General features: G+C 40.5%; 1 protein-coding gene across 4 annotated transcripts in view; it reads left to right on the forward strand.

Moving 5' to 3' along the window:
• Window positions 1–17,411, forward strand: part of UXS1 (UDP-glucuronate decarboxylase 1) — a 62,537-nt gene extending 45,126 nt beyond the window's left edge. For 3 of the 4 annotated variants that reach the window (XM_010575691.1, XM_010575693.1, XM_010575692.1), the window contains 6 exons: window positions 6,530–6,649; window positions 9,062–9,105; window positions 10,312–10,372; window positions 11,848–11,905; window positions 14,406–14,509; window positions 16,562–17,411. In XM_010575691.1, the coding sequence (XP_010573993.1) occupies window positions 6,530–6,649; window positions 9,062–9,105; window positions 10,312–10,372; window positions 11,848–11,905; window positions 14,406–14,509; window positions 16,562–16,693 (519 nt within the window). In that variant the 3' untranslated portion in view covers window positions 16,694–17,411. The remainder of the gene's footprint in view (window positions 1–6,529; window positions 6,650–9,061; window positions 9,106–10,311; window positions 10,373–11,847; window positions 11,906–14,405; window positions 14,510–16,561) is intronic. The other variant, XM_010575694.1, reaches the window with a different exon arrangement.
• Window positions 17,412–23,373: the final 5,962 nt, after the last annotated feature.

Below are 23,373 nucleotides of genomic sequence, written 5' to 3' on the forward strand. Positions count from 1 at the left end.
TCTTCTGGGAGTTCATCCCGTATTCTCTAATTATTTCTCGTTGTTTTCTTTCCTTGATATTCAATATAGATTATTTTTAAGCAGCAGCATTCTCCTTTTGGTGTTGTCACATGAAGTTTACTAGCAATTTTCTTAAGAAATGATGCAGAATTGAGGTATTTTGTGGAAGAATGGAACCGAGTTATTTGTGGTTCTGACAGCACAGGGGGAGAAGAAGCAGCATTGCATTTCCTCAGGGCCATAGTCAAAAGCCCGGACAACAGTCCTTTAATAACAGAGATGGTGATTACTGTTGGATGTGTGCCAGGCCAAAGCTAAATTGTAATGATAAGACCTATCATGGATCCTTTTAGCTTTTCGAAGCCATGCAGAGGAGTTTCATGTCCAGGAATATTAGTGCGGTGAAGGTTGGAGAGGGGAGTCTGTAAGATGCTACAGGCAATCAGCCACCTTGGGCGCTGTCCGTAAGGTCAAGTTGAGATGCTGCAGCCCCTCTCGCTGCTGACTGAGGGCATTGACACCCCTGAAGCGCAGGTGTCAGCACCACAACTAGTGTCCCATCTGAGTTGTTATATACCAAGTCAGTGAAATTCAGAAAGAAAATTAAAAAATTGTCCACAATTCATTTCGTCTGCAAAGTCTGAGAGGTCACACAGTCACAGTTATATTAACATGCTCAATAAACGTGGCAGTTCCATTGAAAGTTTCAAGTACTGTTTGCTGTTCGTCACTTTTATCTTCTTGATTAACTGGCTCCACTTCCAAAGAGGAAGCAGTGCTGCTTTCAACCATTGTAACTGCATGGTTCACAAATAGGCTTTTACACTTTGGAAAAGAGAAGCCACAGATAAAAATGTTTCCCCATAGTTCAATAAAGTTTAGTCCTGCAAACTAATAATAGAGATAAATAATGCTAAGCTTTTGAAACTGGCTTGTTCCAGTTACCCTCATACAGTCTTTCTGATAGTCCTGCCATTTTCTAAAACCTTCATTTCTTTGCCCTATTGGATTAATGGATCTGCACATTTTCTAGTGAGTTGTTAGAGCAGTCCATAATAATTTTTTTTTTTGCCATGTAGGAGCTCTGCACATGAACCAAACATTGTGTTTGGTCCTATACAAATGCAGAAGTGGCATATAGTTTTCCAAAGCTATCTGTTGCTTACATTCAGTTGGAGGAAGTGAGGTGAAAAGGGGAGGAGAACACTGAAGTAAATGAGGCAGTATTATAAAAATGCAACCTGTTGTTTCACTGGTTCATTAGTAATAGGACCCCCTCTGTAAGTGGAGAGTTTCATTAAGTATCTATTTCTAAATCGTATTGTTTTATCTGAGTTGTTAGAACTTCCTAATACAAACATAGTGTGGATATGATAGGAGGCACTTTTTTCCTCTCAGTGGAGCAACGCTTTTTCCAAATTATATGAAAATAAAGCAGGAAAAAACTGTCAGGTCTTCTGGCCTGTATTCAGACACAATGGTTTTGCTAATGCTCTAATATCTTTACTGTTTCTACGTGCTCTGTGCTGTTAACAATTGCAAAATAACCTTGTACCATAGACAAGGTTAGAAGACTGTATTGCAATGATTATCAAAGCCATGGACTAAACAAATGCAGGCAGTTTCCTAAGAAAAGTCTGAATACTTTCCGTAGTCTCTGTGCTCTAGTTTTTTGTTATTTTATTTTCTTTCCTTGCTGTGCTGTAAGAAATGCCACCTTCTGATTTCCCTCAGGTAATTGGAGAACTTCTTTGGTTTTGATATTGCTGCACTGTTGTGTAAATTGAATTTTGAAGTTATCAAGACTTCAGACTTTTTTTGGAGATTGATTCACTTCAGTAAGTTCAGTCAGTGTTTGAATAAGAATGTATCCATAGCAGCATGCACCTTTTGATGCAAGGTGTGTTTTGTTTCTGATATTCTTTTCAATTTGATATACCTCTTACTTCTGGCTATAAGATGCATCCTCCTCGCACATCTGCCAGTGCTCTAAAAGCGCTGGCAAAGCATTTTCTTTCACTTGTAACTGTCATTGTTACACTAATTCATGAGTATAACTCTGAACTCTCTGTTATGCAGATGACTAAAATTAAATTGTTTGGAGTATATGTTGTTGTTTGTTTGCATGTATTCCTGACCCTTACTGGAAACTGATACCGCTCTCATTCACTGGGTGTCAGTGCACTGGTTGTATTATCTGCTGCCTTATGCTCAGAAGCCATGTTGTGCAGTAAAATAGTTAAAAGCCCTGTCTGAAGGAGTGTCCTAGTAATACAGGTATAGATGCACTTAAGTGGGTACACGTCCCTTCCCAATGGCAATGTCTCCTGTCAAAGTGTTGGTGGAACAGGCTGGTGGCTGTTTGCGCTGGCCTTGTAGAGTACAAACAAGAGGTATGCAAGCTGAGGCAAGTGCTAGAAATAGGACATATTTTTAGGAGGGAGGTATAAATAATGGTATGAAGAGACCTCGAAGAGAAGTTGCATCTTCTCTAGTCTGGGAAGTGTTGAACTAGAAGCATGGTAACGTTTCAACCATAAGATAAGACTATTGGAGGTATGCCTTGGTTGTGTTCAGGAACCTGTGTTATGCCAAAAGTAGAGTCAGATGATTGTGATTGTGCTTCCTAGCTTGTTTAGGAGCTTTACTGTTCATGAAATTCAGATCTCAGCATCAATGTTTTTGCAAAATGGTTTTAAAAAGCTGTTAGTAACCAGGAGTTAATCTCATTTTGCTAATACAGTAGCCAGTGCATACATATAAAATACCTTGGACCAAGCCTCAGTGTAGAGTATTGTAGCTTAAACACGTCACAGATGGATCTTGGTGAATGCTGTGCTAGTAATTCCGCTGTGATTACAATTCAGGGCTTTGGGAACAAAATTTTGAGAGTTAATGATCTCTGAAACACATGGGAAGAATATAAATCAGTAAGACAGTGACTAATAAAGCAAGCAATGCAGGCAATAATCTTAATAATTTTAGCTGAAACATTGATAAACACTTGTATCAGGTCACAGTGATATCCATGTAACTGTCTGGGTTTTTCCCTGGCAGATTTTTTTTAATCCAGTTTTCTGCTGGAGAGCAGACAATTGCAGCTTTCCCTTTCCTGATTTTGTATGCAGGAAGGTCTCATTCATGCTGGCTGTTCAGATATATCTAGAGACTTCACAAAGAAGGAAGTGTTAATTAGTAAGAGAAGCTTGCCTGATATCCTTATGAATTACAGCCACAGCATATGTTCAAGCTGTTTCAGTTAAAAGAACCTTTTGACATTTGAGTTGTATTCTGTATTGATCTATTTTCTGAGACAGTCAACACAAGGAGATATGTTTTTCTTAAAAGACTTATAAAATTAAAATATGTCCTTTTAAATTAAGGTGTTGTTATAGCATCCTTGATATCTTGATACTTTCTGGAGCAGAGATCTCTAGAACTAAGTGGCAAAGACTCATGCTGAAGACCATGGACAAGTTTGTTTTGCAGGGGAGACTGGGTAACTAATGCTACATTTTGACTGACAGCTATAGAATAAGCTGAGTATTTCTTCAGAGGAGGTATCTCTGTAAAGCCATAACAGTCTTTCTTGCATCTTTCCTGTCTTCCCTCTCCACCTGTACGATCATGGTCTCTGTGAACGTGGTAAATAATAGAGTGAGCTAAAGTGTTTTTATAGCCCACAATGCTGCATTTATTAGCTTGCTCCCAAGCTCTTTTTTGGATTTCTCAAGGAACTTTCTCTCTGATTAATCTGCTATAGGAAGGCATAGTCTTAAACAGTGAGGAAAGAAGCCAGTTGACCACGTTTGATCCCAGGGTCAAGGATTAGTCTCAAGCTCTCTTTTGTTTAGCAGTGTAAATGTGGGCCAAAGAAGTTTTTCTCCGTTCTCTAGGATAGAATAAAATATTGTATGTGACTTACTGCCACAAATCTGGGGAATTAATTGGCTTTGCTAGTGGGAATATGGTGGAGGTAGTCATAATTAACATGTTGTTGATATTCAGAGTAACAGGACATAGGTAAGAGTGTACCATAAGTGTTCATAGGCAGTTAATATAAAAAGGAGTAGAGTTATCAACATGAAAAAAGATCACTTCAAAGGAGACATCTGTGAAATGGTGAAAGGAAACTTAGGACAATTTTTAAGTTAGTGGCTCCAGAATCTCTTTCTCTGTGGAAGAGTTTCTTTTAAGATGATAGATCCCAGTTTTACAGGCACAAATTATTTTTTCAAAGCAGTAGGCTGCAGAGAAAAGCTTTGCTAGATGACACTATAAATAAAAAGTTACTCATTTTAAAAGACAACATTACAGTGAGGGGAGGGAAATAAATAGAAGGGAAAAGAAATACTGGATTCACTGTGGCTATGAGTAAGTGCCTATAGAGAATGTGTTGCTTTTCTTTTCTAGATCCCTTGCTAGTTTCCAACCAATACTGGAAAACAAGGCTGCTGCTGTAGCTTGTGCAGTACAAGAGAGGCTTTTCGGTCAGCATTGTTTAATTGTATCAGGTCATTTATTTTTATCTTGAGTACTGGCTTCCAAGTGCCTCATTTTCTGTACTTGTTATTAATGGCAATATCTGGAAAGCCCACATGAAATACAATGCCCCCCAAAGGAATCAGTGTCCTTTTTAAGGTAGAGTGCTGGGTAAAATGAAGGAACGAGCAATGCTATCAAAGTATGTATTTCCAGAAACAATGAAGGCATTGGGAATGGCTCTGCAATATGCTGCTGGAAGTATGTTTGACATGTTACACTGCCATGCTTTTTTATCTAATAGGAAATAAAGAATATGTTCCCAGCTGATGTGTTTTGCATGGGAAGGGGCTTCTACTCTTTCCAGGGTGTCTCAGCAGGGCCAAGTGGGTGTTGTTAGGTTATTTTTTGGCTCTGTTGTGGATGCAAGCTTGTTATGTGATGAAGACCCAAGACTGTAGCTTTTCCTATGGCACAGCACTTACCTCCCTGGTTACTGTTAGTTTACAATTTAGTTGCAAATGTAACCAACGTTTGATCATGGCTAGTGAAACCTTACCTGCAGTTAAACAGAACTGGATGTTGTTTGGCCTTTTCCATACTAGGAAGTGTTGGGCTTTACCTATAGTACTTGGTGTTTCCCATTTCTCAACACCAAGTAATAGCTAAAGTGTTAAATGTACCTTTTGCCTCTCTCGCTCTCTCATCTGTAAAAAGCTAATGCTATTGCTTTCACAAAACTTCGAAGATTCATCTTTTTATGAATCACTTAGAGACCCAAGAGAGAAGATCAGATTTTCCTGCAAGTTTCTCTTGTACATGAAGCTACGCTTATTTCCAATAAAAATGTGTTTCCAGGTCTCTCCTGAGTGAAGTGTGCGAGCTGCAGCCTTCAGCCACAGATGTGCCAACAACACATATCTTCCACACACTTGTCTTCCAAGAAAATGGCAAGCATTGGTTTAAGCCTTAGTAAAAGGCATTGAAAATACAAAATGTTCTGTGTATCCTCTGAAGGAATAACTGAATGTTTGCAACTCCACAACATTGTGGTTGTGACTTCAGTTGCTTCAGTTGAATCAGCAGCACAAAGTTTGCTTCACACGGAAAGTGTTTCCTGTGACTGATACAAGGATGGCTTTTTCTGGGAGAGGGGAGGACCAGGGAGTATGAGGAGGATGCACAGGCCTGGGTTGAAGTGGACATCTTCCTGCCTGCCTTGTGGCTATCGCTCTCACATGGTAGCATCTATCTGTTTACAGCATACCACACTGCTCTGAACTCATCAGGAGCCAAGTGCATGCTTCAGCTCACAAAGGCCAAACATCCTTCTTGTAGGCTTTATCATGAACTGTGGCTTGTCCAGATGAGTAAGTGTCAATAACCAGAAAATACCTAGAGAGAGATTACTTCAGTCTGCAGTCTCCCAGTGTTAAAATGTTTTGTCCCGACAATTTCCAGTTTCACATTTTGCTTTGAAAATTTGCAAAATATCCCGCAGAAGGGACTTCTGGGAATGATAGAAATGTTTCTTGGAAAAAACTAAGCCTAATAAGTTGCTGGGAGCTAAGAAATGTTGTGGCTGTGGTTACAAAGCCACTTTATAGCATTCATAAAGCTACTTACCTGAAGTGTTCAACTTTTCTAATATTTGGAAATGCTACCTTGGTACTGTATCTGGTGATTGTGAGGCTTCACTTACGTGCAAAAAATGAAGGTAAGTCCCAGGTGAAATAAGTTGTTGTTGGAAACCTTAAAGTTTTTGTTGGAAGAAAATGCATGTGCTGAAATCATCAGCTGTTCTAGCACTGATTTTTGAATTTGCATTACAACTGAGAGCTAGTATAAATTACCTTGGTGTATGCACTACAGTTTCCAGTAGTGTTGAGGAGAGGTTAGAAGTATTTTATGGTGAGAAAACAATGCTTGTTAAAGCTGTAAGAGGGATTCTTAAGAAAGCTTTTGGACAAGGGAGAGTTGATTTGCACTTTTAGGAAGAAAGACACTCTTATTAAGGTAGTAACAATTCTTTTTTCTTTGCCTACAGGAAGGAGTTGAAGTGAGGGTTGCCAGAATATTCAATACTTTTGGTCCTCGAATGCATATGAATGATGGTAGAGTTGTCAGTAATTTTATCCTACAAGCTCTCCAGGGAGAACCGCTAACGGTAAGTAATGACCTCTCAGTGTTGCGAAGAACCATTTGTCTTTATGCCCTCTCCTCATGTGCTATGAAAGAGGATGGACTTTAGAAAATACTGAGGTTTCTTCCCCAACACTAAAAATCTAGTCTTTCAGTATATCAGGTGCAAAAGTATAGAACTATATACCCAAAGATGTGCTCTGTGGATGGTATCAGTGTTCCTTTCCCAGAGAGAAAGAAGGCTACTAGTTGCTATCTGAGAAAGTATTTTATTCATCCTGAACTTGAATCTCTGTCTGTTACAACTCTTCTATGGGGACATGGCGTTGACACGGCTTACAGAATCATGTTTTGGTACTTATTGCTGTTGAGGAACTTTCTCTGAACCATTTTTAGAAGTTAGGCATCTAAACGTCTTTTTGCAAGCTTGGAGATCAGCCTAAATTTTCCATGTATAACGTAACATTAAAGGCCTTCAGGCTATGTCACATATTAGTAAATGAAGCCATCCAGGACTTCTTTTTGTTACCATTGACAAACTGGTTGGCATGACCCACATCTATACAGCTAAATTTTCCTGCTGAACTAAGTTGCCCCAACCAGACTGTTTGCTGTGAATGGTCCTTGGCTCTTGATAATTCTTAAGCAATGTCACAACATGGTGTGGGAGAGCAAGAGCTGGCACAGGCCAATACTCTGCCAAAGAGGCTGTTGGTAATTTAGCAATACAGACAGTGCCTCACCTGTGCCCAACATTGCTGCTCTGCGGGGAGGAACTGCCTGACATTGAAAATTACTGAATATGAGAAAAGAACAAAGGGGTGAGTTGTTTAGCTGACCAGGTCAAATAAAATGAATTATCAGCTATAAGTAGTAGTTGAGACCAAAAAAACATTTCACCCTTGCATCATCACAGAATTTGGCTGACAGGAATACCAAGTGTTGACCTCTTTAGAAACTGAATGTATTCAATCTCTTCAGTCAAAGTAGTTTTTCAAATGGAGTAAATAATCTCTTGAGGAAACAATGTCTTTAATTTGAAGGAATTACAGCATATGACCATTGTTGCTTTGTATTATTGTAAAGGAAGGGTTTATTAAGAGAAATTGGGAGGTATTGAGAGAAACCAGGAGGAGGAAACTACATTGTATTTTCCAGCACATAGGAAAGGTAGCCATACGGATGACTTTGCAGAAATCATGCACAAATGCCTTTGTTCTGTAAGACTTATCCTACAAGCTAAAAGAAAACAAGCAGGATGCTCTATATACACATCAAATCTGCTTCCTGATTGCTTTGGGAGTGCATCAGGCTGTTAGCGTGTTCTCCTGGTACATTCTTCTCAGAATCAGTTATTGGGTAAACTCTTAAACCCCTGATCTTACCCAATGCCTACTGAAATGTGAACTATTCTGGCTCTGAATTGGCCTCAGAGAGCAGCAGGCTTATCAAGTGACACATGACAGCATGTATACCAATTGTATTGTCTTTTCTGTCCCCTGGGAAAACAAACATGCTTTCTATTCTGCCCTTCCAAAAAGCTTTTCTGTCATAGCAGGTTGATGGTAAGATGTGTGGGTCCCCAGTTAAACTGAAGTGTTTTTGCCACTTAAATATGCCTACTGATAGCTTTCAGAATTTAAGCATTCATGTTTTAGGGACTTTAGTATTGCACGTGATAAAACTGTGAAAAAAATATTATCTGTTACCATTATGTACACTTAAGTGTACTTTAATGCCTGAACTTAAAACAACTTGCTTGCTCCAAAGTGCCAGCACACACAATCTGAAAAAACTTCTTTTTGCCGTTCTAAGATTTTGGTACAAATCTGTACAGGTGAATTTGGGAGTCATATCCTCTAGAAAGTCTACCTCCCATTTCCCCAGATAGTAATATATAGAGCTATTTGATTTTCTTTTCTTTTTTTTGGTGCTCATTACTTTATACACTTGCAAGGATATTTTTCTTGACAATTTTTTTAGGGACCCCTAACGTTTGGTGGTCTCTTTGAAGTTAGCTGTAGTTAATGAGTGAACAAAAATTGCTCGTCGTAACCACATCTTAGTAGTCTGAGGTTTGCTTTAAATATTTGGTGCTCTTTTCTGGCTGAGTGCATGCTGCAGCCTCTTTCAGCGTTCCAGGAGAGGACAAAGCATCACTCTGTCCTACATCCCCAAGAATGTTTCCTACATGCAGAGTCTGGATAACAAAATGCCTAAGGATATGTTTACTGGAGACACATCCAAGAGGAAGAACTTCAGAGAACTGATCCTTTGCCAAAGGTTCTGCAAGCACATCTTTTCCTATTCCTGTAACATTGAGCTTGTGTCTCAGGTGTTTTTTCCTTGGGACGTTTTTTTAGAATAGTGAGAAGATAATTGGGCTCAAGAGGACTTTTATATGTATGTAACTTTTCTAATTTTCATCTGGTTTTAGGTCTATGGGCCTGGAACTCAGACAAGAGCTTTCCAGTATGTCAGGTAAGCCTTGTTTTTACTGTCTGATATTTACTTCTGATGGCTCTTTGAGCTTGGCCAACTTTGTATGCATGTGCATTTTAGTCCAAGAAATTACGTTCATTCTTAGTGCAGCTTTACTTCCAGAAGGGAGACACTGAAGTTTTTAAAGTACCAAGGAATAAAACGTTAGTTGGTTTAGAACTTTGAATTGAAATATTAATATGTTCTTTCCTTCAAGGAACAGCAAGTAAGGGCTAGGTAAGTTTTTAACACCGAGCAGTTTGTCCCTCCTTGCATTTTAATGCAATGCTGCCACCTCGTGTCTTTGGGGGTGCTGTGGTCAGCGTGTCTGCTGTACATGCCCGTGTCCCCTTCTGGTGGAAGGAACCAGTTAAGGGGGTATTGCTATAGCTCATATTTGCGGTATAAGCGATGCCAGCAGGTACTTTCACTACAAAAAAGTGAATCTGTTCCTCAGAATCTTTTGTTCTGTCGTGCTAGCTAAACTTCTGGGTTGGTGGCAGGCTTCTGGGTTGTTTTAATCATTCTGCGCTTGGAAACGTTCTTTCTCTCTGCTGAAAGTAGTAATAGCAGGGATAGAAGCTATGGAAACCCCATCAGTTCAAAATAGCCACTCCTTTCCTGATTATGAAACATGATGAAAGAGAGCTGCTAAACTTGTTGCCGATAATCCAAAATAACTTTGGATTATTTTGCTGGGGGGAGGTAGCACCAAAATACTTGGTTTTAACAAACTTGATTGAAGAATTTCTGAAAGCGAGAATACAATTCAAACAACAAACTGCAAGCAAGTGGTGGTCTTCTGCCTCTGTATTACAGCTTACTCTGTTCTGTTTGAAATGTGTTGGAAATGGGCCTCTAAATATGCTTGGGTACTGGAGGGAAGAGGAAGTATTAATTGGTTTTTTAGTAACTTTATTTTTTTATATTCTTTCATATGCTCAGGTGAACTATAGCCAGTGTATCCCAAAGATAATCGCCCTTTCAAACTAACTTCCAGTTCGATAGATCTTACAATAGGGTCTGTGGAACAAACAGCCAAGAAAACATGCACCCATTGAAGTATACACTGTAAATCTGATTTCAGCATTGCTCAGCTGCCTGGTCTGCTTCACAGGAGCTCTGAGGAGGCAGCTCTCTTTTTAGACAAAAATAATATTTATAGAGAAGTGGAAATTGCCTCAATCTGTTCTTCCTTTTTTATAGTGATCTTGTGAATGGGTTGGTGGCGTTGATGAACAGCAATGTCAGCAGTCCTGTCAACTTGGTGAGTATGAGAGCTCCACTCTACTGTGTTTACTATGCAGTGGCCAATATCACCTCTGTTTTCCTCTTCATCACTGATCCTGATTTGTAGAAGAAACAAATGAAGCAAAAAAGCTCTTTCCATTATGAATAATGTATTCTTCCATGTTTTTCCTTTATAAATAAGAAGATTAAGTCCCTAGATGTTGAGATCTTGTTCCAAGAACAGGATAAATTTTCTAGAGTTTTTCGTTTGTTTTAGCAAAAAGATTTATGTAATTAAAATATGGAAAAACTTGATCAAAATATGAGCTGGGGGGGGGAGGGTGGACACGACAGTGGACACAGGACACATGCAAAATACATTAAGGAAATGTTTGAAGTCTGGGTTTAATGAAAAAAAGCGCTGAAGGAATACTTAGCTCCAAATAATTAGAAATCACTTCATACTAGCCTTGATTAGAGGAAAATGGGATAGTATTTGATAGTATAATTTTCTAATATTGATTAAGGCTGCTTAGAACTTAACTTTTCTTATAAGATTTTTTTGTTCTGTCCGATTTGTTGTCACCTTACTTTCAGCAGTGGATATAAGACTAGAAAAAGGATTGTGTATGCCAGGTCATTTCTGTGTACACCAACTTTTGCCAAATCAGATATTCAACTCTGTGGGGCAATTGTTCACTAGATTGTCCTTTTTTACTGTGGCCATGAATTCATTTTTTTGTTTCTATCCAAATGCTTATATTTTTAAACCCCATCGCACTTTCTGTCCCAGAAAACTCAGTGTTTAAATCTATATGTACCTAAATGTTCAGCTTTAAGTCAAACAAGATGTAGTAAAGAACAGTTTTGCAACAAGGAAAGCTAGGGATAGAGGGAATTAAGTCTGATGAAGGTGAGTTAATGCTAACAGGAAGCTTTCAGCATTTTGTCCTGAAATGTTCATCAGGAGTTCATGTGCAAATTGGTTAAAAAAGAAGTTAAGAAAAGGAATATTGTATAGGAAAGCAAATAGCCTGTATACATATTGACATGTAAGCTGTAGTAAATATGGAAGCAATTGCTTGCAGCTAAATTAGTTTGGTTTCCTAACTTTGGATGAACTGAGAATTTAGCATACTTCTTCATTTACATCATTTGTCCTCAACTCAGCAAAGTCCTTGAATCCAGATTTCAAACTGATGATGTGGTTTTGTGGGCTGCTGAGTGGCATATGCCTTTACTGTGATTGAGGTGCATTTGCCCATTGTTTACAGACTGATTTTTTGGGGGCACCCCCTACATACATTGAATTACCAAGGCAAACGTAATGGAGGGCAACTTTTCCAATGAGTAGAGCTTGTCAAAGTTACATTTTTTTCATCAAAGTAGAAATAAGGCATAATGTGTAGATTTATCAGAATTTAACATGACCCTGTTAGAATTGTCTCATGTCAGAAAGCTAGCATGTTGTAAGGTGTTTGTTATTGTAATGAATATCCCTTCTATTTCTAGGGAAACCCAGAAGAGCACACCATCCTAGAATTTGCCCAGTTAATTAAAAAACTTGTTGGTGAGTTTGATAAGTAATTCTTAGTAAAGCTTATGAAGTACTTACTGTCGTTAGATGATTATTACTTGATTAGTGTGTGTAATATACAGATAATTTAATTGGTCTTTGGATTTCTTAGTAACTTTATCAAAGGCATTTAATTGTATCCTGATCCTATAATTAAATATTAATAAGATAATCCAAATACTCTCAATTGTATGTAAAATATTGCATGAACAGTAGATTGAATACATCCTTTCTGTGTATCTGTGCAATCTATATCCATTATTTTGTATAACACATGCATTTTTTAGCTTTGTTTTGGCACAAGGACAATACATAAATGAAATGTAAAACACATGAATGAAAATGTCTTGCATAACATCTTAGCTGAAATACAGATACTTCAGCAAGGTGATTCTTCACAATTATGCAGGCTGTTCTCCTTTGCCTACGATTAGAAACCTCATACTGTGGTGACAGTCTTTCTCTACTTTTCACTGACCTACCAGTGATGCTTGCAAGGGCTGTCAGCACCTCCCTTGTACGTGGATGGGAAGAAAACACTGTGGCTTTCTCTGCATTCTTGCTCTGATACCTGTAGCAAATCAGAGCTCTCAAGAATGGAAGCGAAGGGCTGTGCTTAGTCTTCTAGTGTGGCTTCCTAATGATATGAAACATACTGATGCCATTAGCCAGGGTTTTTAGTCTGTAGATTCCAGAAGTGCTTCTGAGGGATCTGAAAAAGACAAGTTCAAACATACAGTACCGAAGTACGTACATGATGCATGTAATGTTTCTAATAGGAGACTATCCCCTCTGGAAAACTTCTGTGAATCCACAGATCAAGGAAAGAAATTGAAAATCACAGCACCAAACCCATCAGGCACATAGAATAATTGTTACCTCCATATGTCTGTTTGTTCACAAACAACTTGATCTGTTTCAGTCTGCCCAGAGAGGCGGTTTAGTTCTACATCCGTAAAATCCCACAGGAACGTGGCATGTAAACTATTTGCTAGATTTGGTTAGAGAAATTGTCCTGTTTCTGTGTATTGTCATGAGGAAGGGCAAGTAGTAGTTTGGCTATTTAAATCAGACTGGAGAGTAGGGGCAGAGAAGAAAGAAGAAACTCCTTTTACAATGCAAAAGGGCTAACAGAATCACAGAGTGGTTGAGGTTGGAAGGGACCTCTGGAGGTCGTTTAGTCCAACTCTTCTGCTCAAGCAGGGCCACCTACAGCTGGGAGTGGCCCAGGACCATGTCCAGACAGCTTTTGAGTATCTCCAAGGCTGGAGACTCCACAGCCTCCCCAGGCAACCTGTGCCAGTGCTGGGTCACCCTCCCAGTAAAATAGCATTTCCTGATGTTCAGAGGCAACCTCCTGTGTTTCAGGTTGTGCCCACTGTCTCTGGTCCTGTCACTGGGCACCACTGAAAAAAGCCTGGCTCTGTCCTCTTTGTACCTTCCCTTCAGGTATTTATACACATGGATAAGATTCCCCCTGAGCCTTCTCTTCTCCAGGCTGAACAGTCCCAGCTCTTTCAGCATCTCCTCATAGGAGGGATGCTCCAGTCCCTCCATCATCTCCATGGCCCTTTTTTGGAGTCTCTTGGGTATGTCCATGTGTTTCTCGTACTGGGGAGCCCAGAACTGGACCCAGCACTCCAGATGTGTCACACCAGTGCTGAGTAGAGGGGAAAGATCATCTCCCTTGACCTGCTGGCAGCACTCCTCCTAATGCAGCCCAGGATACCATTAGCCTCCTTTGTGGCAAGGGCACATTGCTGACTCATGTTCAACTTGGCATCCACCAGGACACCTGGGTCCTTTCCTGCCAAGCTGCTTTCCAGCTGGTTGGCCCCCAGCCTGTACTGGTGCCTGGGGTTGTTCCTCCCCAGGTGCAGGACTTCGCACTTCTCCTTGTTGAACTTCATGAGGTTCCCATCAGCCCTTTTCTCCAGCCTCCTTTCTCGAGGTCCCTTGGATGGCAACACAGCCCTGTGGTGTATCAGCAACTCAGTATTGACCCCTGGGGTACACTACTAGTTACCAGCCTCCAGCTAGACTTCGTGCCACTGATCACCACCCTCTGGGCCCAGCTGTGCAACCAGTTTAAAATCCACCTCACTGTCTGCTCATCCAGTCCACAGTAAGGATGTTATGGGAGGCAGTGTCAAAAGCCTCACTGAAGTCAAGGTGGATGATATCTACTGCCTTGCCCTTGCCTACTGAAGCAGTCATTTCATCGTAGAAGGTTATTAAACTGGTCAAGCATAACTTCCTTTTTGTGAATTCATGCTGAAATCTTTGTGAAATGCTTTGTGAATCCATGCTGCTGTGAGACAGCTGGTTCACCCAGCTGTTGCATGCAGTGCAGCTGTGTCTGTGGAAAGCATTTCCGTGGTAGAATTACGAAGCAGAAAGCTGCAGAAAGACCTGATGCTCCAATAGGTAGGAAAGATGTAAATGCAAAGCATAGTGAATTGCGGATGATAATGCACAGTCTCTTGTTTTACAGGCAGTGGGAGTGAAATCCAGTTTCTCTCAGAAGCACAGGATGACCCTCAGAAACGAAAACCTGACATCAGAAAAGCCAAGTTATTGCTTGGCTGGGAACCTGTGGTATGTACAACTGTATTACTGTTGTTGGGTGCAGAAACACAGGGAGGCAGAGGGGTATGAGGGAGAACTTGCATACATGATAACGATACATTTAAGTTACCAGAATATCTGCTTAACACAATCTCCAGGACAGTTGTTTAAAAGGCTGTCTCTCGCATGTTGCCCTAGCTCATGATTCAAGAACTGTTGGGTAAGATTGTATGACCTGTGCCATGCAGAAGAGCAGATTAGCATTTGTAAGAGACTTAAGTAGAAAAAAAACATTGTTAAGATAGACATCTTAACTTTTTCACATGCATATTATGCAGTGTCTACCTTTCTGTAAGCCTGATGAATCCTTTGAAATATGTGGTACATAGTTCTGGGAGCTGATGAGTTTGCTGTTGTGCTGCAATCCTTATTCCTCTTTTGTTGTAGTAACATGCATTATGGAAGGAGAAAATTGCTTTTATTTAATTAAAATATTTTTAGAAAAATCTTTGGAGTAAGACTATTTTTAAGATTATCTGTAACATCAATGTAGTCAAAAAGTTTATTTGGATTAATAGGGAGAAATACGAGCACCAGAAAAACGTTCTGGGTTTTAGAGTTTGTTTAAAGGGAAGTATGTGAAACTCAGGCAAAACAGAAGGTAGTCAGAGAGAAATTATACTTTTTATTTAATTCTGGTGGACTGAAGTAAACCAGAATAAGAAACCCTTATTTTGGACTACAGGTATTATACAGTGGAGATGTTCAGGGCTTGTTCTGTGTGTTGATAAACTTGAAACATACTCGGGGTTAGTCTAACATCTCACCACCCACAATAATGTCTGTCCAGCTCTAAAGGTTAGTTATCAGCCGTCTGAGGTGATGTCAAGATTGTGGTTGTTCTGCACAGCTAATAGGCAAGAAATGCAAAATGCCTGTGGTTGCTGGTTTTTTCCTTTCTCAACCTTTTTGGTGAAGTTAACTGTGTATAACCAGGCATAGCTGATAAGAGCTGATTTGTTTGGGGAGGTAAGGTCTACTTAATCCCCAGAACGGGCATGACTTTTTTAGCCAGCTCCCCATTCTAGCTAGTACAGTGGTGTGTAGGCTTCTTTAGATTTGCAGACAAAAATCTTTCCAGGAAACATGTGAACCTCTCTAGTAAATGTAAGCCTATTGATAGAAAAAGGTAGCTCCGGACCCTTCTGAAAGAATTCAGAGGCACCCGATATTAATAGACTGTGCCTGAAAGCACAAGGATGAGGGCAAGTATTACAATCACAAAAGGCTTAAAATATTTAACTCATACTTCTGACCTTCTGTGTTTGGCCCAGTCAGTAACAAAACTTACTCTGAAGTAGCAATACAGTGTTGGTACATTAAGGCAAGTAGGTTTGGGGTTTTTTGCTGCTATGTTATCCTCCTGTATCAATGATGGTATCAGGAAACATGTCAGAGCATATGGCTCCTGTGAAAAGTGGGTAGTATTTCTGTTGTTCCTGTCTACAAATTGTAGTGTTTAAATACAGGCATAGAATATGAAGAATTACATTTATTTCTGTAGGATTTAAGAATATCAAATGAGATACTGGATGATAATTTGTATCCCTTTATCTGTATATCAGTGGAGTGCTGAAGGAATAAAAACTAAAAAAACCAAAACACTACCTTTATACCTTTCTGTGGTATGTACCATTCTGTGAGATTCTGTGAAACAGAAGGATCTGTAATCATTAAAAACAGAAGGGGCTTAAATTTCCGTGTGCTTATCTCTTTCAATGTATTAGGAATTGAAAGTAGAATTATGTAAGTCTATTTTGACACTAAACAGACCAGTCATAACCATCTGAGATCTAAATTTGTTGGGTTTTTGGACTTACTAAATCAGAAAATATACCTGTTTAAACATCCATTAGCAGTGCAGAGATGTAACCAGTATGTGGTGCTGTTAATACTTACATTGGCTAAGAATGAGACTTCCTAGCAGTCTATTGATAGCTGTATTAAAAAAAAAATTACTGTTGTGAAAAGAGCTGATGTGAACTTAGAATGATATGATTCTCTCCTCACTTTTGGGAACAGGTCCCATTGGAAGAAGGTTTGAATAAAGCAATTCATTACTTCCGTAAAGAGCTTGAGTATCAGGCAAACAATCAGTATATTCCCAAACCAAAACCTGCAAGGATGAAAAAAGGAAGAACAAGACATAACTGAAGACTATTAGTTGGACAGGAAATTCCCTGCTTGACATTTGACGGATGTAATTTTTGTTTTCTTCTTGGGTTGGTTTTTTTTTTTTTTGAGAGAGACTTTGAAACAGGTATCATGAAGAACAAACTGGAATTTCATTCTGAAGCTTGCTTTAAAGAAGTGGATGTGCCTAAAGATAACAAACAAATATTCCCTTTCCCCTGCAAATCTTGCCTTGCACTTTTTAAATCTGTCTTTTTATGTAAAATAGAGTAGAAACATCTTTTAGTATCTTCAAGTTTTATATCTTGCTGTGAGATCATTTTGTTGTGACTGTCCTTGACAGTTTTATTTACTGGTTTCTTTGTGAAGCTGAAGATAAACACAAACGGGATGGAAAATGCCAATTTATTTATAAAATGGGTACTATAAAATATGAGATGTTCTACTATGCATAAGAAAAAAAGCTAGTGGTATTGTCAGGTGAGAGACACTGACATCTAAGTATAGAGGAGTTTAAAAGAATTCTGTATGAGAGCTTTATGTATTCTTTAAAGGAGAGATTTTTTCAAAGGTTTAGTTTTAGTTGTACACTTGAATTTGAGATATTTTCATTGATTACCATGGATAAGGATATTTTGAATCACTACTGTGTTGTGCGTACTCTGGGAATAAAGTTAATGTATTATTGGTTACAGTGGTTGAATATGCTATTTTAATAAAATATTGAAACTTCTATTTACTAGTTTCAGGATTTCACTGTGGGCACTTCTCTGGCATTACACATCTGTGCATTTATTGTATATTAATTAAAAAGTAACAGTCTGTAAATAATTGGCTCAAAGTTAATAACATTGGTCTTTCATCGCTTGTCTCTTAACAGGTACATAGGAAGGGCTGCAGGATGTCTGTTGAAATAGATCGGACAAAAACATCGTGATTTATTCCGGTTCAGGTAGTTGATAGTGATGCAGGAGTGTAAGATTTTCTTTAAACTGTAGAGTCTACCTTCAGCCTCCCTAGTGGAGGCAATGTTTCTATTTTAAGCTGTTATTGAATTGCCAGTAAATGCTTTCAACTTTGATAACTATGCCTGTCATCTTAACAAAAAACAAACAAACAAACAAAAATCCAATTCCCCTTATTTTTAATAGTTCCTCTTTAGTTTTAATACCCAAGACTGGATACCAAGGAGAGGAGATTGGCAGAGTTTTTTAAAAGGTATTTTGGCTTACTGCCACTCAACATTGAAAATCTGAAATCTCATCAAGCAAAGTGACTTGACTTTATTTCATTAAAGCCTGATGTTTCATTAGCTTTTGAGTATCTTTAGGTTGATGGTCATAGTGGAAGTTACCTGTAGCAATGACTTGATGCCCGGACCCAGGTAGGACTCTGGGAGCAGTGTTCTATTTAGGCCCCCTCATCCGAGCATGCCATCTGTCAGAGCCTCCTGGAGTTTGAAGGCTTGGAGTCCCATCCAGTCTGTCTGGTAAAGTTCCCTAGGACTCTAGCAATGACGGGGCTGCTGCGTTTGTTTGTGTGCCCTGTGTGGACCAGGTCTGCAGTGATTCTTTTAAGACAAAATGGTTTCTTCCCTGCTCACACGCACAGGTTTTCTTCCAGTGGAAATCTGCCATGCAACTAAGATGGGGAGCCAGGGAGCATTTTTCTGTCTGGACTCAGAGGTAGAATTTAGGTATTATACATTGCCTCCATTTTTTCACAGCCGAGCAGCTTGAGGTCTGCTTTTTGTTTGAAGCATTTTTCTAGGTACTCGATCTGGGCATTTATTCCGTATTAGATTGCCTGAAAAGTACACCGTGGTGCGCCTGCTCCAAATGTGACTGTAACCTATTATTACTGATACGCTCTCGAAGCACAGCTTCTCTCTATACTCAAAACCACAGCTGGACGTATGTGAAAGTAGTGCCCCCTGCTTTAATAGTTCTGTGGTGAGAACTGTTAATCAGCTCCCAACACGGTGTTTTTAACCCTTGAGCTCTAGATCGTATTTGGGGAAAGGTGCTCTTTCTCCTTATGTTTTACTCCTTGTGCAAATTGTGCCATTGGATGCCAAAGCATCTGTGAAGAGGTGGTGCACAAGGGTGCAACCCTAGTCCAGCATTTAGAGCAGCCATTGAGAGTAAATGGGAGCTGTGGGTGCCAGCTGATACTTCCAGGGCTGTTTTTCAGTTTAATCCAATGACTTCAGTGCAAAATACATAAACTATACTGGAACACGTGTGCTTCTGCAGACTAGCACAAAATGTGCATTTTCAAAAAAAAAAAAAAAAATCCCTCAGGATGTCAATGTTTGGATACTACAGATATGAATTTAAAAGCTTTTTAGGTTACTTCACAGCCTGACATCCTTCATAAAAGGAGCGAATTGGGGAGAGGGCAAATGGCTGGTACCAGTACAACCCATCTGTGAGTATGTAGCATGCTTCCCACTGGGCCTGAGTGACAGACCGTATTGATTTGCTACTTGCCTTGTACTGTTTTTGGCTTTTGCTTCAGAGGTTCCTGGTTCAGCTCCTGTATTCTTTCTAAATAGTGTCTTCCAGAAGCAGCAGCTGAGGCAGCTGTTGCCCTTTGTGTTTGAAGCCGGTGACTGGCCTTCTGGCTGATTCGAAAGGCATGAATTGTGGGTGTTAAAACAGAGTCGGCTGGTGCTCAAGACTGAAAGTCTGGGGAAATTTCAAGTTTGGTCTGGTCTGCACCGAGTCTTTGAGAAGACAGGTGAGGGTTTGCATGTTGGTGCTCTCTGCTCCCATCTGGGGTTACACATCTTGGTAAGGAGAAAGGGGCATCAAGGTTGCAGGGAGTCACAGGCAAGAAACAGCTGCTGTCTCTCCAGAAGAGCCACTTTTGATGGAGGGCAGTGGAGTACAGCACTGAAAGCTTGGAAACATAGGACTTGGGAGGAGTAAATGAAGCTGAGACATGTTCTCATTTTCATGCCTGAACAGAATGCATTGTAATTTTTTTGGTTTGTATTTTGTTCTAAATTTTATTTGTTTTTAAACATGATGTACTTTTGCTTTATTTCTATATGTAGGCTGCTCAGAAGCATTGTAAACCACATTGCTGGTCTACAGACAAGCTACAGTGGGGCTTGCAGACCTAATTTATTTTAAGTAGTTCCGTGAAGGTATAGTCTAGAGAAGCCTCATGTCTATCTTTAATTTAGATTCTTTGCTATGTGGGGAGATCATGATCTGACAGTCTTCCTGTGTCTAGGGTGTTTGCAGCTTCTCTTAAGCTATATAGACTCCGGCAGGTTTAGTAGCCAGTGAGCTCACTGCCCTCTGGGCATTTACAAATGTCTCTGTCATCTATTTTTTTCAATAATTTTTTAGAAATGTAATATATTTGAAAAAACTTTCACTTTCATCAGGGTTGGAATTTAGTTTCAAAGTTGAGAGAAAGAGGCAAGGATGAGGGGTAAGTCAAACACAATTGCACAAATTCCTTAGCCTTGGAGAACAGGCTACAGAGGGCAAAGCAGGGCTTTGATTAGTGTGATGGATTGAGCTAGTCCCCAGTCTTATTAGTATTAAGTTTAATGCTACTTGAGGCCAAGAAGTCCATAAAGGTTGTTAGAGGCTGATCGGAGAAGACCTGTCCATAGGAAGAAGATGCTTTGTTAATTGCAAGGGAAGTACGTACTCAACATTGCTAGCCCTAACATCCATACGTGCCTTCCCTGAAATCAGTGGGAATGTAACCAGCACAAATCCATAATTGCTCTGCTGTGAACATTTGCCTGTGCTTGGATCACAGACTCTGGTTCTCTATTCCTTTTCCCAGTCCCTTTCCTTCTCTCACTTGCCTATTCCATAATAGCAAACATGGCAACAACTTTTTGTCCACCTTGTTGCCATTTATAGCCTGGAACAACCAACAGCTGGTCCATTCTTGCTATTTTTTCCCTAGTTTGACATGCTCTTCAGCAAGGAGGGTGATACTGAATGCCCTGATCCATGCCACAGCTGAAGCAGCTGGAAGGTCCAAAACATGAAGCCGCAGGGAACTGGGGGGTAGCCTTAAGTGCTATCAAAGTCAAGCACAACAATCTGGGCTTTGTCCACCCCTTTGCAGAGAAAGCTGTTTTGAGCAAGGAAACCTCCATCTTCCACCTGGGAAACAGTCCTGGGATAAAAATGCCCAATCACCCATCCCCAATGTGTTTGTGTTACAAAAAGGAACTTAAAGGGAATGAAGTCCCCCCCCCAAAAAAGAAAACATGTATTTAAGGCTGCTGCTGAAGACACTGGATTTGGAGAGAAAAATTTGTCGAGACTTGGGGGTGTATACGAGAGTGTCTGGGGGGGGCACGGCAGTAGTACTTCCATGCTTTGACAGAAGGGTTACCTGGCAGGTATTATCAGCAGAGGAGGCAGGACTGCCCTATCAGTCCGGTCACTGGACTTGCCTGGCTGACACCCGCAAATGGGGATGTGGCAGCATCGGGTCTTGAAACATGAAGCGCTGGACTGGGGCCAAGCAGTTCTTGTTCTGCAGGGAGCCACAATGAACAATGGCTGCTCTTCTGTCTTGCAGGAGAGGTTACGTGATGTCAATGCCAGGATGGCTGGGGATGGTGATGATGATGATGATGTGAAGTGGTCTGTGCTGTCTGCACAGCAGAATAGAAAGGCTGGGAGGGGGCGCACAGTTTTGTGTGTGTTTTGGGACAGGGATAGTCAAAGGAAATTAACTTGTTAATGTAGTTAACTTTGAAGCACTCTGTCCGTATTTAACAATTTTGTTTTTAAGTTTTCCTCCTTTTGCTCAAACCTGTGATGGCTCATACCTGCTTGCATTCTTTGTAGCTTATTGCATGTACTTGATGGATGGACTCGATGATCTTGAAGGTCTTTTCCAACCTAAATGATTCTATGATTCTACTTCTGCATCATTGCAACTGCTGCACTTCCAATCAGGTGGACCCCTCTGCAAGCGGGAAGGTGCCCTCCCCTCAGAGCTATTGCTTTGTGGTGGGTTGACCCCAGCCCGCAGCTAAGTACCCACAGCTGCTCACTCCTCCCATCCCAATGGGACGGGAAAAAATAGGAAGAGCAAAAGTAAGCAAACTTGGGAGTTAAGAGTAGTTTAATAAGTGAAGGAAAGAAGGGGGTAAAAAAAACGTGATGCAAAGGGCACTGACCAGCAGACTGATGCCTGGCCACTCTCTGAGCAATGGCTACCCTAGAAGACAAAACCCCCACCCCCTTGTTCCTCTTCTCGGCTTTTATTGCCAACCAAGACATTATATGGTATGGAATTGGTCGGTTTGGGTCAGCTGTCCCAGCTGTGTCCCCTCCCAAGCTCTTGCCCACCCTTAGCCTACCTGCTGGGGGCCGGCGTGGGAAACAAGAAGGCCTCGATGCTGTGCAGGCACTGCTCAGCAATAACTGAAATATTATTTATATGTTGGGTTATCAACACTGGTTTACTCTCAAATCTAAACCACAGCACCATACATGTTGTTATGAAGCAACTTAACTCTATCCCAGCCAGACCCAGTACATGGTGGGAAACTTCAGCGTGCAGCACAAAGTAATGGAAAAGATTTTTTTTTTTCTTAAGACAATCCAAAAGAGAGAGATTGTAGTTTGTTGTGAGTCTGCAAGGCACAGAAAGCTGCTGGACTGAGTCAGCCTGCAGGAATGGACACAGTTTACCATGGCCTAGGGAGGGATGGTATTTATTTACAGCACTTTTTTTAATTCTTCCTTATTCAGCAGGTCTGAATTCCCAGTTGTTTTATATTCTGGGAAATGATGGAAATTATCAGCATGTTCAAACATTGCCAAATTCGGTGCATTTTTTTGATAGGACACAAAATGAAAGTATTCTTCTAGGAATAGGTGTTTTCCAACTGTGCAAAAGAGTGTGTGCTTGACTTAGAATATGATTATTCTGTATTTGGAATAAAGGGTCTTCTACCAAGGAAATACGCCAGTTTAAACCGATTAAACTGGCAAGGATTCCACTAAGAGCAAATGCTCCAAAACCTAGGGGAAAGCTGAGTTTTTGGAGCACGTTAGGCTAGCGCGTATCTGTGCGTGCAGAGGAGAAGCGACTAGCGTGTTTGTTCAATTTGGCTCCCTCGGCAAAAACCTGGAAGGGTTGCTGCAGGGAGCGGGATAGTGCTGGACTGCCTCTCCTGGACACCAGTCCATCACACAGCGGGGGCTTTAAGTGAAAGATTAGGAAATACACTCAGAGTTAAGAAAGAAGTAAGTGAAGTGTAAAGAATGGTGTTACCATGATCCATGCTTTGGAAATTTTTTGTAAGCTTTAGGTGACAGACAGCTAAAGCGTCCATGCTGTTTTCTCTGACTGCTAGAGTTTGCAGTATGCATTTCATCTCTCTTTTTATGCCGATTCTTCAGCTCCAGAAGTCATGGAGCAGCCAGCCTTCCTCACCTGCCCCTTCCTCATCCTCAGTGCTTGTCAAGCTCCAGCAGGGCTTTCCCCCACCAAGCTCCTCCTGAAGCCTGGACAGCTGAAATCTCCCTCCCAGGCTTAGGTCTGCCTGAGGACTTTAGAGTAACAGGAGAGAAGCAGCGACATGGCTGATGTTGCTGTGGCAGAAAAGTTGGTTGTATTTTGGGGTTCTTAACACATGCAACCCCACCAACCAACCCCCCCTTTAATCCACTCTACTTCGTTAACAAATGCCTAGTGTC

This window comes from Haliaeetus leucocephalus, unplaced genomic scaffold, assembly GCF_000737465.1.
Source record: "Haliaeetus leucocephalus isolate CR32 unplaced genomic scaffold, Haliaeetus_leucocephalus-4.0 Scaffold495, whole genome shotgun sequence".
Classification (NCBI taxonomy): domain Eukaryota; kingdom Metazoa; phylum Chordata; class Aves; order Accipitriformes; family Accipitridae; genus Haliaeetus; species Haliaeetus leucocephalus.